Source organism: Impatiens glandulifera, chromosome 4 (genome assembly GCF_907164915.1).
Source record: "Impatiens glandulifera chromosome 4, dImpGla2.1, whole genome shotgun sequence".
NCBI classification, from domain to species: Eukaryota; Viridiplantae; Streptophyta; class Magnoliopsida; order Ericales; family Balsaminaceae; genus Impatiens; species Impatiens glandulifera.
This window is the reverse complement of record NC_061865.1, coordinates 8,603,638-8,619,960: the sequence shown is the minus strand read 5'-3', so window position 1 is coordinate 8,619,960 and position 16,323 is coordinate 8,603,638. Positions and strand designations below refer to the sequence as shown.

Sequence of the window (16,323 nt, the reverse complement as noted above, 5' to 3'; positions counted from 1 at the left end):
ATTTATGTTAGACTAGGTTTGAATTATTTTTGATTTATGTTAGATTAGGTTTGAATTATGTTTGATTTAGGTTAGAATTATATTAGAGAAATGTAAACATAATTCAGATAATGTTAAGTAAATAATAATGCGGGTTGTTTTCCATGTACCCAATAAAACTTGGATGACCTTACATCGAGATCATTCAGATTACGAGAAAGGGGTTGACAAATTTCTCGAGTTTGCAGTGAGTAGTACAAGACGACAAATAGTTAAATGTCCTTGCGTGAAATGCTTGAACACGACGTCTATGGACATAGTCGATGTGAAGACTCACCTCATCATTTATGGAATAATTCTTCATTATGAATTATGGTATTTTCATGGAGAAAAGAGACTTACTATTAACGTGGTTAATGATGATGATGTCGATGACTTGGATGATGATGATGATGATGACGATGATGATGGTCAATCAGAGGATGCTGTACCGGAATTTAACGATCCTAGAACGGAGATGAATAATACAGTCAATGAAGAGGTTAATGAAGAACGTTATATGCTAGATTTTATAAACGATATACTCTCCAACGTTTATGATGGCCCGAACAACCATGAACCAATCGAAGATGGGCAGAGATTCTATAAACTGTTTGATGGCCCGAACAACCCGAACAAGATTTTTTTGTTATAGTACGTCTTATTAATTAGCATTAAAGAGTATGTTATTTAATATTCGATCTATTTACAGCGAGTATATGTAGTATTGCAATAACAATGACCATGGAGAAACGTATGCCACATATTTTAAGCATAGAGTGAGTAAATTCAAAATCATATCTTATAACTTTATTTTGATTTTACAATTAACGAATGAATTTTGGGAATGTATATATAGGTCGCTCAATTAGCAAAAGATAACGACATATCAAGAGACATTAAGATCTTATGTTAAGGTCCAACTATGTACTCATGTATGTATGTTTGGTGTAAAATAAACGGATACAAATTATGTACAGAAAAACACGACGAAGGTTTGATCACTCAAAATAACGGAGTGGTAATTGAAGAGTACAATGGGTCAGGTACTATATCATACTACGGAGTTTTAACGGATATAAACAAGTACAATACTTTTCTCACAAATGAGTTGTCTTATTCAAGTGTAAGTGGTTTGATACACATTCTGGGGAATTATGACTTTGAAAATCGGATAAATATGGCTTTATAAGTATAAATGTAAACCGTATTTTGAAAATTCAAAGTCATGACCCATATATATTGGTGAGTCAAACATAACAAGTATTTTACGCCCCTAATATGTCATCACGACCTGGTTGAAAGATTGTGACAAAAATAAATCAACGGTTTACGAATATGTCATCACGACCCATTTTACGAATATTAATTAGCTAGATTTATGTTTTTACTTTAATATTTTTATTACTTTAATTATTCTCCAATTTATTAATGATATATCCATGAAGGATGGTTAATGGTCGCAAGCAAACTGTTTGGGGGGTATGCGGAAAATACTGAAGAAACTAGACATGACATTTCAGAACCTACTTGCATAGGCAGATCACCTTAAGATCCGAGGAGAGTCTTCTAGAGACACACTGTATGTCGTGGACCCGTTAGCTATTGCTAACCCAACAGGTGATACACATGAGGAGGATGGGGCTGAAGAGTTTACTGAGAGTACGTTTGCTGAGGTGAAGGAAGAGGTAGAGGATTAGGAGGATCATCATGAGCACTATTCCACTCCTGACCCATATCGGTAGGTAACATGTTTACACTTATTTATTGTTTGTATTGATTTACACCTAATATTGAATTTGCTATTTTTGAAGAATCTTTCGCCCAGAAGAGACGGGTGAAGAACAAGAATATCGCTCTATTTAGGAGGCCACCGGGGACGAAGATTGCTCTGACTTTCAGAGAGGTAGATGGGAGGTCTAGACATTTGGGGGTCGGTGATGCGGGAGACCCCTCAGTCACCTCACACCGTCTGCTGAAGTGGAAGACATTAAGTGTTGACCAATTCGATTCATTTTGGCTAGCTACGACGGTGATAAAATACTTATACATTAATCATTCAATTTTTTATAGCATTTGAATGTTTTATTTTTCAGGATCCGTTCGAGAGTACAAATGGTTCTATTGATCAATATCGAGCGACCGGATTGGCACACACCAGACATATATGGGATAGGTGGCGCTCTGATTTGAATATGGATTATATCCGGATTCATCAAGGAGACGAGGTGACGGTACTTGCCAATCCCCCACGAGACTACGATCCAGTTGATCGGGAGTTCGTGTGTCGGAACCATTACTTTACAGATAAATTAAGGTACGGTTTCATAATTGAAATAAAATTTGATATCACTTGTTCTAACTTCATTTTTTATTTCAAATGCAGAGAAACAGTGGTATCAATTTTGTTAACAATAATAAACTAAAATTCCTACATCATATTGGAAGTATGTTGTTTTCACAAGTGGAGGAAGAGTTGATATGTACATTATTTCAAATAACTTAATATAAAGAATGTCACTAATTTCATAAATAATTTATTTCAACAGGCGGTTTAGAATTTTAGAATTATAATGAATATTTTTGTTTATGAATGTTATTGGATATGTATTGGTTTGGCTGAACAAGTTTTGGTTGCGCACAAAACGATCTGCCTATTTGAGACATTTATAGGGGCAATACCAAGAGTTATTTGGAAAACTCTCGATTTTTCCCTTTCAAGAAAACCCGAGAGTTATTTTAAAAACTCTCGGATTTTCCCTTGTAAAAAAACGAGAGTTATATGAAAAACTCTCGATTTTTCTTACAAAGGAAAATCCGAGAGTTTTCCATATAACTCTCGGTTTTTCTTACAAATGAAAATCCAAGAGTGTTTCAAATAACTATCGGGTTTTCTCTTTGGTATCTAAACCGAGATATTTACGAAATCTCTCGGTAAACACCCAATTAGATTTACCGAGAGTGGCAATACCGACGAATGTCGAGAGTTACTCAAACTCTCGGTATTATGTCTATACCGAGAGATATATGGTCATTACCGAGAGATTATACTCTCGGTAATGACCCATTTTCCACTAGTGTCTGTTGGTCACCGATGTAGGGATACGGAAGAGTGACATAGTGAATGTTGGGATTGTGTCGACTGGAGAGGGAGTTCTTAATGAGGACCAACCTACCGCTTTAAAGAGAAGTTTGTTCTTCTAAAGTGTCAACCAAATTTTCCATTTTCTCGATGATAGAATTCAAAATATCCTTGCAACTGAATTTGACACCGAGAAAGAACCCGATATATTTTGATCGAAAAAAACAATTTTGAACCCATTTAAAATTTGAAAATAGAGTTTATTTATATTATATAGTTATAATGTTTAACCGATCAAATAGCTCGTTCTCAATCTTAACAAAAAAGACTGTAAAATTTTAAAATGGATTTTATTCTTATATTATTTTCCTCTATTAAAGTAAATCAAAATCCTTTGTGTTTTTTTGCTTTTCTACTCTTACACTTTCATAATAGAATGTATGTTTCTGCCTAAAAACCATACTGTTCAAGAAAGTTATGAAATTTAGATAAATTTGTGTCAGCTACCAAATTTTAAATTAGGTAATTGAAAATAAATCATTAGAACTTACAAAATATACAGAGAAAACAAGTATCCATGATCTTTTTATTTGGTAAAAGGGTATATTTATATATATATATATATATATATATATATATATATATATATATATATATATATATATATATATATATATATATATATATATATATATATTGTTTTGACACAATAGATATATAATAAAACTACTGTTTTGACACAATAATAAGCTTCTCCTTATTATATAGCTGCATATAGATATTTAACTTTTATTTGTATGAAATGTCAGCCTCGGGAAATCTGATTTTCTAAGTAGGATTCGACATTGTCGAGTCCACATAGTTCCTTAACAACAGGCATCAAGGCAGGAACAGGCAAGTGAAAATACGAGGAATCTGTTCTTCTTTGACTCCAAGAAGATAACTGTTTTCTGGCTTCTTTAATGGCAGCTTTTGTTGCGAAATGAACTGATGCTGCTAGAAGCAGAGGTGGCTCTCCAGAAGCTGCAAAGTACAATAAGTGTAACCATTTTTTATTAGATTTAAATGAATTGGAAAAAAAAAATTACCTTTAGAAGAGAGAACACGGTTTTTATGATGATTGCTGTTAAGGATCTCAACATTGAACCGTTTTGGAATGGTGTCGATTGATGGAATCTTATAGGTCCAGGTGCTGTCCGAAATAACTAAACCTTCTGAATTCGTTAAATATTCTTCGCGCATGTAGAAACCAATTCCTTGTACAAATGCGCCTTCGATCTAAAAAGGAAAATTTTATGATCTCAGCAAAAATAGGAATTAGTTAAGGTTTTGGTATGTGGTTACTTGTCCCAAATCGACGGCTGGATTCAAGCTTTGTCCGCAGTCATAAATGATATCAGATTGAAGAATTTTTGTTTCTCCTGTCAATAGGTTTATTTCCACCTGCAATGCCAAGAGCAACACCGTTTTCATTTTTTTTTCAAATAAGGTCAATGTCATTACAAACGCGAAACAGAGACAACAAAACTCAACCAGAAAACCAAATTACTGTATAAGGATCTCAATCAAGTTCATACCTCACTCACAGCAGCGCCATAATTAAGGTAGTCACCAGTTCCAGCAACAGGTACATAGTAAGCATTTGCTGCAAAGTTCACTGATTCAAGATGTCCCTATTTATACCATCAATGTAGTAAACAACAAAACTGTTATATACTTCTAACAGTAATCGATTGACAATTGAAATCTTTTATTTCCGATAATCCACCCACTGATCCAGTTGATTTCAATTAGAATCGAAATTGGCTTCGGGCGATAAGCCCCTTAGTCCAAGATTCTTGCTATTTGAACTACCAGGTGTGTTAGACAATTGAAATCCTAACTACCTATATGCCTCTAAAAATGATAACAGATATACTATTGAGGATAACAAGAAGAAGGGGATGGGGATAAATGATATAATCTTTTACTTGCTAGTGGTCTTCCCCTACACCCTCGATATACACGAGACAAGAAAATCAATAGACAATTGAAATGCACATTATCTAAGCAACAAAATCATCAACATGAAAACTGTGTTGGAAAGAGCATACCGCAGTAATCAATGCCTCCCATTTCACAGAACCCGTTTGTTCACATAACCTGTTCTTAATCGGCATCAGTCTTTCCACCAAAATGTCACAACAAAGTTTCACAGCAGCACAGCTTGACTCCGATGTAGTACTCCCATATGTAAAACCGCCTTGTACAAGACTCAGAGTATCCGTTTGTATGACTCGTACTTTATCCAAAAGGTTTTCATCATCATCTGCATTGCATAGGTTTGAACTAAGGGAAAATGCAGTCATTTGCTTTACTTTTGTCCAAAGCCCTTGACCGATTTCAATCCCTCCAACTTCTACAACGATAGAACCGTCCTGTAGGATACTAACTTTCCCGGGGATTGGGCTCACAGTAACCTCATAGATTATAGGCACTAGAGAGATAGCCCGTTTCCTCCAAGTATTATTCCCATTGAACTCCTTTATCATTTTGATCCTTTCGTCTAGATGTGAAGTAACCGCCAATTTATCGTATATGAAGGGCAAAGTGTATTCATGAATCTCGCCTGCAGAAACCCCATAGAAATTACGAAGACTATCGAAAGTGTGCATGTTTTTCTTCCTCACGTTATCAACTTCAAGGGAAAGAGAAGATGCCACGTGTTCTATCACGGTTTCAGCAATAAAAGATCCTTGGAGATCCCCCGGGGCACGCATTGACGATTTGGACGAAAGATTTGTCTTGCAAAGCTTCATATCAAATGATAAAGCACCCCAATTATACTCTCTAAGTGGACCCATAATGAAGTGTGTGATAAGGGGGCTTAAATCTATAGTGATCCCTGCATCAATTAATATGTCAAGATGAAGGGCAGTGATCTTCCCATCAGATTTGAATCCGAAACTGTATGTAATTTTCATAGGATGTCTCCCTCCTATCATTATCATGTCGGTTTTTCGGTTGACATATATTCTGACAGGGCGCCGTAATTTGAATGCAGCAAGTGCACATGCTGTAGATACCTAAAAAATAAGTAAATGTTTTAGAAATAAGTTTAATTTCATAAAAAAGAATCAAATCAAAGCAAAGCAAAGGAATGGAAAAAATAAAAACACAGAAACAAACACAAAAAAAAATAAAAAATCAAAGCATCACTGTCTATGGTTGGTTGATGGAATTAGGAGACTAAGGAAATTGCTCTTCAAACATGACAGTGGTCACCCATTTTTATTATTAATTCATTTCTTCTCAGTGAGTAATATATCACTAAGTAAAAATACTCCACCCGAAAAAAGGCATCTTGGATAGAGTTTTAGAATTCCAAACCCTATACCATGGAAAGGAAAGACATTGATACGTGTTAGGGTTTAAAATAGGGTACTTGGACATTGATATTATAAATAGTTATAGGTAGGAGAAATAAAGGGTACGCTTAAAACATTGATTTAATTTCTCTATCGCTCTGTTCTAGCCATTTGGTATTCCCTTTCCCATCTAATGAAATCTATCATCTCCTTCTTTATTGAATATCTTCTTCTCTTTTCTCATCTAACGCCTAAATCTGCAAACCATAATTTTACTTTGTAACAGACACCTACTTATTATTCTTTTTGTAATGACTTGGGTGCCCGGGATTTGGCCTACTCATGATGGTTAAAGACGCCTTATTTTCCAGCACATCAAGTAAAACACAATCACATCTCCAGTTACTAATTTCGAATAAACTAATTGAGTTGATAATACAAATGAGCATTGTAAATTATTCAAAGAACCAGATAGATACTTGAAAAAGCTTTAATATTTTAGATATAAATTAACAAGTCAAAATACTCACAGGCATAGATCTAACAGACTTTCCACCAAAGCCGCCTCCAAGTCTTCTTGTAATCACGCGGACATTATGCTCAGGAACACCCAAGCAAATTGCAATGACAGAATGTAAATACGCTGGAGACTGAACAGAACTGTAGACGACCATACAGTTGTCTTCATCTGGGATAGCAAGTGCACATTGTGTTTCCATGTAGAAATAGTATTGAGATGGGAGTCTAATCTGGATGATGAGAGTTGAACAAGCAAGCAAAACAGAGAATGAAGTGAAAAGTTGAAAGATTAAAAATATCTGAAAATGATTTGGATGTACCTCAGCATGGAGAATTTTATGATCAGCTTCATCCATTCCTTTCGAGAAGTCACCGATCTGCTTTGGATATAAATTTGGCGGAACTTCAAAAAAACTAGACCTCTCAACTGCATCTTCAACTGTTAGAATTGGAGGTTCAAGATTCTCAAAGTCATAATCAACCATCGCACTGCTGGCTGCCATATTAGCATGCTTCTGTGTGTCTGACACCTATATATAAAGTTCATATATTAAGTAAATGGACCAATAATATGATCTGTTGAAGAACTATAATGGATTTCCCATTTCATTTTGTACTCAATACGGATGGGGCATAAATAGTTATAAATATTACATGAACGCCACACTAGACTGCCAAGTCAGCTTTGACTGCTGAGGCAGTAACTCAGTGAGCTGCCAAAACCGAAATTGAAAGATTTGGAATTCCTATTATCTTACAACTTCCTATTCTCTTTTACATGATCTTGGTATTTATATACAATTTCAAAATTACTAAAAGCAATAATATTCAATAAGAGCAGAGAATCTGCTAATCCGTTCCTCATTGTTCTTCATCCATGATTATTTTCTTCTTAAATAGACTTCAATAAGAAAAAATAAATATATCATGAAAAAAGGGAATCATGGAAATACCACAAGTGCAAGAGGTTGCCCAGCAGCCCTAGTGAGTTCATCTGCAAATAAAGGCTCCAAACCAAAATCAGTCTTCACTCCTACATTAACCCCACCATTTGGTATATCTTGGAAGGTAATAACATCCACAGGTAGAAACTCAGAAATAGTTTTGACACCCTTCACTCGTGCTAAAGGCTTTGTGCTATAAATAAATGCAGCATGAAGGCAGCTTGGTGGGGAAGGTATGTCATCAACATAGACAGCTTCACCTATAAAATTATCCAAAAAAACATCGACAATATCAAACCTTTGTAGTGATTGTAAACTTCATTACTAGGGAAATTGGTGAAACTTAGGCCATATGATGTTTAGTTACCAAGGAGAAAAAAATAGAGAATATAACAAAACAAAAGAGAAATTATGTCAATGATGGTGATAAGAATGTTGTTTTACATAACAAATCATCTATTAGCTTAACCATGTTACCAAGTAGCTAGAGAAGAGAAGAATGAGAATAAAATAAAATAAAACAATAACCAGAAATTATATCATTTAGTGTTAAGAATGAACTTCTACAGAATGTAAATTAAAATTGAAACTGGAACTCTGCATAAAATTTAATGGACTATGTTGTATTGAGGTTTTAGCTGTGTAGGTCAATGCTCTATGCATTTATTTTGTTAAGGGTGATCTTAAAATGAAGACTTTGTTTGAGGTGAGATTTAACTTATGTTTTTTGGTGTTCTTTCCCCTTTCTTTGTTTTTTTAAAACATGGTTTGTATTGCAAGGAAGTCACTTTTGATCATCAATTCTAGGATATCACAAGGTGATGGTATCCTAAATCAAATTCAATTGTGTTTAGTTATCTTCAACCATGTTCGTAATTATATTATATTATGTGATAATAGTATTCTAAACTCATATCAATTCAACGTGGTTGTTCAAATCACGTTCAAACCTTGGTATAGAAATTGTTTGTATTGTTTTTTTTTAAAAAGGGTTAAACATGCCAAGTAGAGGTTTGACATTTCGCTAAAGAAGCAAACGCTCTAACAACTAAGCTATACTACATTGACCATTGTTTGTATTGAAGACGACTTTGCCATAATTATGTTAATATAAACTTTAACATTTGAAAGAAAAAGTATTATAATATCGTAATTTTAGGAATATATCATATATAATATTCTAACTTCCTCTTAAACCCAAGTCAATGACATATGTTCTTGATTTGGATTCGCAACACAACATACAAAATTGTTTTTTAATCTTTTGTTAGTAGCAATTGTTTGGTCTCTAGTACTTAGGTCTCTCTCGTGCTCTTGAACTTTCATCTCTAGCTCTTAAGGTTGTATTTACCTCATAATTTATTTTATCTTCAATGACTTCATTTTGCCCCCATAATAACTAAAGCAAGAAACAACATTGAGCCCGAGAATATGTGCTATAAAAATCAAAAACTAATTGGCACAATAAAGCCATCTATCAATGAAAGACTACAAAAGTCAATGGTGAAAGCAACGAAAGAAAATAGTTTTAACCCAAAATCCCCAGACCATGTAAGAAACCAAGGGAAATCCCATTATTGAAGTAATAAAGAATGTAACAAAATGCTATGGGGTTTCAATAGAGTTCACAAATTGAGCAACTGTGACAAGGCTTTTAATGAATTCAGTAATCTTGTGTTGTTATTGAGATTTTATCCCTAAAATGATATGAAAGATAGCTTCACTTAGTATATAAAAGTTATAGGAAGGTAAGACTGATATTGAATTGATATAGATGAACAGATCGAGAAACTAACCAGATGCTTGGATGGTAGCTCCAGTTTTTGCTATAGGCTCCCCTACAGGATAATATTCATTACTTGTTTCCACCACCTGGCTTCCAGATAAAAGAAATCCTTGATCTTCATTAGTGTTGATTGTCTTCTCGAAATCATCACCAGCACCAATTAATGGATAAAGGAAGTCAAAAAGATAACTAACAGCAAGGCTGCGCCTGTAAGCAGCATGTGTAGTCCCAACTTCAGGAATAATACTACCTCTCAGCATTATAACAGCTTCCAATAGATCTTCTAGTTGTAAGGACTTCTTCCCAACTAAAAATTCCTCAATGTTTCTAACCCTTATAGCGTGTTCAACTCCATAAGCCCCGAAAGCCAATCGAATATTATTTACAGTTACTCCATTAGTGGTTTCAGAACGAGAAACTTCAGCTAAGAATGCGGCATTGATATATGCCAATGCATTTCCCAATGGCCGTGGCGATACCCGATAGGTTTCGAAAAAGACTTCGTTTCCAATTTTAGTATGCGGGATTTGAACACTCAAAAGCACACTCCCAGAGTCCAATGGTGGCCATGCCAGGAATTCTTCCAAAGAAACTGTCACGAATTTCGAATCCATCTGTATGTTCACTGTTGATCCGGCTCCGAGAAGTATGGTGGCGATATCCGAAGGAAAATGTTTTCTTTGTGCCATTACCAAATTCCCACCAATACTAGCCGAGTTTCGGACAAACCTAGTAGCAACCTTCTCCATGTGGTTCGCAATCTTTACAAACACCGATTCGCCCTCTCCCATTGCTTCGTTTTCCCTCTTAAGAGCTGAAATAGCTTCATAAATTGTTACAGCAGCTCCAATTTCAATCCCATTTTGATCCATTCTGATTACAGAAAGCTCGGGTATATACCTCAGATCAATATAGTTATGAAATGGGACAATTTCCTTGTAATAACCCATTCCCGTATTCCCCACAACTAATTTCACTCTTTCATCTTTTTCAGCCAAGATGGATATCAATGTAACCTGAAGTTCCGACAAACTAGTTGGTGTGTACCAAGATTGTCTCTTTAAAACCCCCAATTCATTCTTCAAGAACTGAGGGAAAACGTTAATCTGATTATCTCTGTCATAAAATGGTAGTTTATCAGCTTTCGGGTTACTACTATCTCCCTTTTTCCAAAAGGAATTAAGACCTAAATCTTCGATATCAACATCAGAAGCAAATGATTTACAGGCATCAGCTATAGGTCTATAGCCAGTACAACGACAGAGATTACTAGAGATAGACATTTCCGCTTCTGAAGCAGTGAGGTTAGAAAATCCCGAAGGAGGAGGAGCATCATCCTCATGAGGACTGTTGTCTGCATTGAGAAGGGAGGAGAAAAGCGACATGCACATACCCGGAGTGCAAAACCCACATTGAGAAGCGTGAAATCCGGCGAATCGCTCGTGAATGGGGTGAAATCCATCTTTGGTATTCCCTAAACCTTCGCTTGTGATGATGGAACACTTATCGACGCTGCAAAGAAGTGTAAGGCATGAACTTACTGTGAAACTCTTAACTTGATCGTTGAAAATGTCGTATCTTGAGAGAACAACTACACAAGCTCCACAACCACCTGTATATTTATGGAAACAACCCAATGAAGAAGATGATGAAGATGAAGAAGATTAAATAACAATTTTAAATATTAAATATAAATAATATTTTAATTATTTAATTTAAATAATTTCAAATAACTTATTTTCTAATTTAACTATTTTAACAAAAAAAAAAAAAATTAATTACAAACCAAAGTCGAGTAAACATAATATGTGTTACCTTCGCCACAACCTAGTTTGACGCTCTTAAAACGAGTGTGATAACGCAAGAACTCGAGCAAAGTAATAGACGGCTCGAAATTAGATACCTCAAATCTTTCTCCATTAATTGCGAAAATCAGAATTTCTCTCATGTTTTCTTGTGCCATCACAAATTCTGTAATATATGTATTTTGTTGAATGCTCTGAGTTTCTTATAAAGATGGTTTATAAAATGTTACGAAGTATAAAATTGCGTGAATGAATTAAACTTTGACAAACGCAATAAATGATGTATAAGTTAAAGACTTAAGTTTGAAGCTAATTCTAGACTCTATTTGTGAGCATTTCTTAGTTGAATTGAAATTTAAAATATTTAGAAATTAGTTACAAATTTAGAAAAAATAAAACTTAATTTTCTTTGTTGTTGAAAAAAAATGATTTAGGATTGGATAATGACTTATTTTAAACTAATATCAAATAGCAAGCATCTTGATTAAAAACTATTTTTAAATGTACCATGATAATTAATTAACTTATACTTAATTAATATATGTTATAGTAATAGAGGGTAACTTCTATTTAAAGAATAAATAATAGACAATATATCTGCAAATAAGGATCATGTAAAAATTGAACATGTGAGTTTTTATCTCAAATTAAGATTTTTCTCACATCTTTTCATTGAATCCCTCCTTAATCAAGAAATCAATTATATATATATATATATATATATATATATATATATATATATATATATATATATATAAATATTTAAATTTCATCTACCCTAATTTATAAAATATTATTAAATTATAATAATTTTAAAAATTTTAAAATTCAAATAACTTAAAAATAAATTACAAGATTAAATTAGAGTTAATTATTATGATAACTAACCTTAAATAGAAAAATTAAATAAAAATTCAAAAATAATTTAAGGTTAGAATATTGTATTTATTTTACTCAAATTAAACCTAAGAAGGGGTTAAAATTATTTAATTATGATTTTAAACATAAATGATGTATAATTTATAGTTTAAAGCAATTAAATAAATACCTCAAAATATCCAAAAATAAAAATAATAAACATAATTTTTATTGTGTTTTTAGAAATAATTTTCGTGGAATTTTTTGTGAAGAAAAATGTAAAAAATTGTATTAAAATTCGATTTTAAATAATTTTTTATAAAAAAATAAATCGATAATTATGTGTAGCCGAAATTATATTTAATTATTACGGCAGAGATTTCAGTCAACGGATCAGCGCTGGATTCTTATTCAGCGCCCAGAAATCAGCCAAGCCTGTCGGCTATAGCTAAGCGAATGCGCACCCGGTTCACACAGGATCGACTAATTGGCAACTAATCCTGTTAGCCCAATCGCCCAGACGCAGACGGATCTCCAACAGAACGCCTAACAATGCGTTCTTTAAATCAAAACGACGTCATTTTAGACGTCTTCTTCGCCGATGTAGGGGGGTCGCCGAAAACACGATCAATCGTCGGTGATTCTTCTAAGAGGGCTATCTCCTTCTGTCGTCCTTATCTTCCGAAATTTCACCCATGTGATCGCCTTATCATCGCCATCATTACCCTAAACCTAGAAATCTTATCTTACCATAGAACTAGGCTACTCAAGATAAGACAAAGTTAGGGATAAGAACTTTGATCAAATTGAAATTGAATTCATCATCCTCAACCGACCTAGATTAGTATAAATAGTCTTTAGGCCCTTCTCTACCAAAACATCAAACAATCATCACATATTATATACGGAATCAAAAATTCCGGCCAAACTAATTTTTGTGAAAATCATCTTCGGTGATCAAAGCTTTGATCCAGGCTTTGGGAAAGCTTTTAATACATCATTGAAGTGTTCTCAAACTGTTTGTAAGCATCCAGAACCTCTGTATTTAGATTTGTGATTGAAATTGGGTTATTAACAAGTTTGATCAGTTTGATCTGTTCTACGGTTCAATTGTGTAATTTCTTTGTTTAGAATCATTCCTTAGATGTTATATGAACTTTTTGTTGAAAGAGTTTTGATCAAATCAACCTAAAAAAAAAAATTGGATTGAAATTCTTGATTTTTTAAAATTCATGTTCTTGAGCTTTAAGTTTGAATTTTTTATTCAAATAGTTCCTAAACATGTTTGTAAACATGTTAGGATGATTTCCAGATCATTAAAACACAATTTCAATCATGTTTGATCAAACTGAAATTTTGAAAATTTTGAATTTGAATTTCGTTTTCAAAAGTTGTTATAGAGCTTGAATGATGTTCTTGTTTTGGTTGTGTTCGACTATGTTCATCATTTCAAAGCTAATGAAACAAGAATTAGGCCTTGAAATGGCCTAATTCAAAATATCCCAAATTTTGACCTAAAAACGATTTTTGAGAAATTAATCTTTTTAGAGATCGATTGATCGTGATTAGGGTTAGACCTTTTAATGTCTACAATCATATGAGTTGATTGCAACTTATAGATCATGATTTCAATATATGTATCAAATTATACAAGACCTGTAATTTTTGACCAATTCAAGAACACTCGGTCCTCAACAACCGAGTCATGTAAAACCGGGATCGAGAAATAGGACCGAGAACTCTCGGTCCTAACTGAGGCCAAGGACCAAGAAAATTGACCTAAGACTAAGACTAAGGACCCATGAACTTGAGTTAAGACCAAGCCCTAGGACCTATGTTCTTGAGAAAAGACTGAGGAGTTCGACCGAGGTTTCTAACCTCGGGCCGAGAGGTCTAACTTGGGACTAAGCCTCCCAAATCCACGACCGAGAAAACTAGACCTATGACCGAGCCTCTTAGACCTAGGACCGAATAGCCTAAGTTCAAGATCGAGCCTTCTAAGCCCTAGGACCGAGTCCTCCGGTCCCTCGACCGAGTAGTCCAAGTTCGGGACCAAGCCTCCCGAACTCAAGACCGAGCCTTCTAGATCCATGTACCCATGCTCTCGAGCCCTAATTTAGACCCTCCCAATCTAGACCGATCCCGTCCGAGCCTAGATTGGCAAAATAGGACCTAGACCCTATGACTCCGGTCCTAACGCCTGTTTGGTTCCACTTTTCAAAATCCAAAATTATTTTTGTAATTTTGAAACCCTAAATTCATTTTCAAATAATCCTGAAAGGTTTAAAATAATATTTAAATATTTTTGGGATATTTCCTAAACAGATATTTTGGCTAAGGCCCCGTTTGGAATTTAATTTTAAATTCTAACACTTTTCTGATATTTTTCAGGGTTCTTATTAGTTTATATCAACGCAGTCGCAGATACGCCCGTTAAAATAATTTTGTACAATTATTTACGTAATATAAACATATCTTTAGGACCCTTGTATTATTAATTAAAGGAAATAAATGTTATAAATAAATTTTATAATACTCAGATTTTGCTTTAAAAAATAAAATTGTTCTTTGACGGGCGCGGAGAACAAAGTGCGAAGGCCCTTTTCCGAGCATAATCAAAAGACGAACCTCTTATAGAAACTTTAATGAATTACGTTTATACACGTACATTTAATTTACTAATTTTTTTTAAATCATTTGACGACTTTATTTTTAAATAAATGATCTTTAAAATTAATTATGTTTGATTAATTTAAACCGAATTTTAATCAAATTATTATTTGGTGCCCATATTATTAAATTTAAATAAAATTAATTATTTTTATATGATTAATTTTCAAAGTTCCCGGATATTTTCAATTTTTTAAAATAATGTCTTCTTTTAAAAAAGACGTTTTTGACGCGCAAACTAAAACACATCAAACTTCGAGCCACCAGCGATCCCCGTTGCTAAGTTCCGGACAAGAAAATCCCAGGTTACAATTTCAAATTAATATTATGATATCAAATTATAAATTTAAGAGGATGGTAAAATGATGAATGAAGCTAACTATTTTGTTTTTAAAATCAAACAATAATTTTTCTAAATTATTATATTTTTTAAAAATAATGCAAGATCATAGTGATTTATAAGCATTTACTTAATAATTAATCTTTTTCATAATATATTAAGCTTACCTTCTTTTTTAAGAACAAAATAGACAATATATCTACTTAATTAACTAAGCTTTATAAGTGATAAATACTTGAATTGTTAAGAGAATAGACAACTTACCTATAAATAGTGTTTAATTGATATTGACCTATATTAATTAAGCCACTTATCACTCACTAACCATAAAATTAATTACACTTATATATTCAATAAAATAATTAGTTTTTTTCAAATTGATATTGTAATATAAAATATCATCAGCATAACTTAATTGGAAATAATCTTACTAAGACATAAAATATATATATATATATATATATATTAATTTTTCATTAAAAATGTTTTAAATTAAAATAAAGACTATTGCCATAAATTTTAATTTATATATATATATAAATTTCAAATAAGAGGAATATTATATTGATTTTTGTGTTGAATGTATAATTTGTAGATGTTAAAACTATATTAATAAAATTATTGATAATTCTTTAAGAAATTATAATTCTGTAGGAAAATACTACTTTTTTTATAAAGGGTCTCATCTGGATATAAATATACATAAGATAATATTAAAAATATAATTTAATTAATTAAATGTATATATATTTTTAATTCAACTACAATTCATTATCATGATGTAAAAATTATCAGAATATATAATTTATAGAGAAAAATAAATAAATAAATATAAAAACTCTACAAGATAAAGTCGTTTTGTTGTGTTTCATAATTTTTTTTAGCATAAGAAGGTGTCTCGTTTCTATTTTCACCACTCATATTAAAAAATATTCACCATTTAATTCTATTTTT

General features: G+C 32.9%; 1 protein-coding gene across 1 annotated transcript; it reads right to left on the bottom strand.

Annotated features, from left to right (window-relative positions):
- Positions 1 to 3,841: 3,841 nt before the first annotated feature.
- LOC124935885 (abscisic-aldehyde oxidase-like) lies at positions 3,842 to 11,659 on the bottom strand. The gene is made up of 10 exons (XM_047476317.1): positions 11,512 to 11,659; positions 9,707 to 11,308; positions 7,920 to 8,170; positions 7,287 to 7,496; positions 6,978 to 7,196; positions 5,194 to 6,165; positions 4,678 to 4,773; positions 4,445 to 4,543; positions 4,189 to 4,378; positions 3,842 to 4,123 (listed from the first exon to the last, which is right to left on the bottom strand). Exons 1-10 carry the CDS (start codon positions 11,657 to 11,659, stop codon positions 3,906 to 3,908), a joined length of 4,005 nt encoding a protein of 1,334 aa, XP_047332273.1. The 3' UTR covers positions 3,842 to 3,905.
- Between the last annotated feature and the right edge of the window lie 4,664 nt (positions 11,660 to 16,323).

What these genes read in the sequence shown, in the direction of transcription:
- LOC124935885 (XM_047476317.1), bottom strand. Translation starts at nt 11,659, where the DNA reads ATGGCACAAGAAAACATGAGAGAAATTCTGATTTTCGCAATTAATGGA. An exon ending in ATAAAATTCTCCATGCTGAG is followed by an intron (nt 7,197 to 7,286) that starts GTACATCCAAAT and finishes CTCATCATCCAG; the next exon opens with ATTAGACTCCCATCTCAATA. An exon ending in CAGCCGTCGATTTGGGACAA is followed by an intron (nt 4,379 to 4,444) that starts GTAACCACATAC and finishes TTTCCTTTTTAG; the next exon opens with ATCGAAGGCGCATTTGTACA.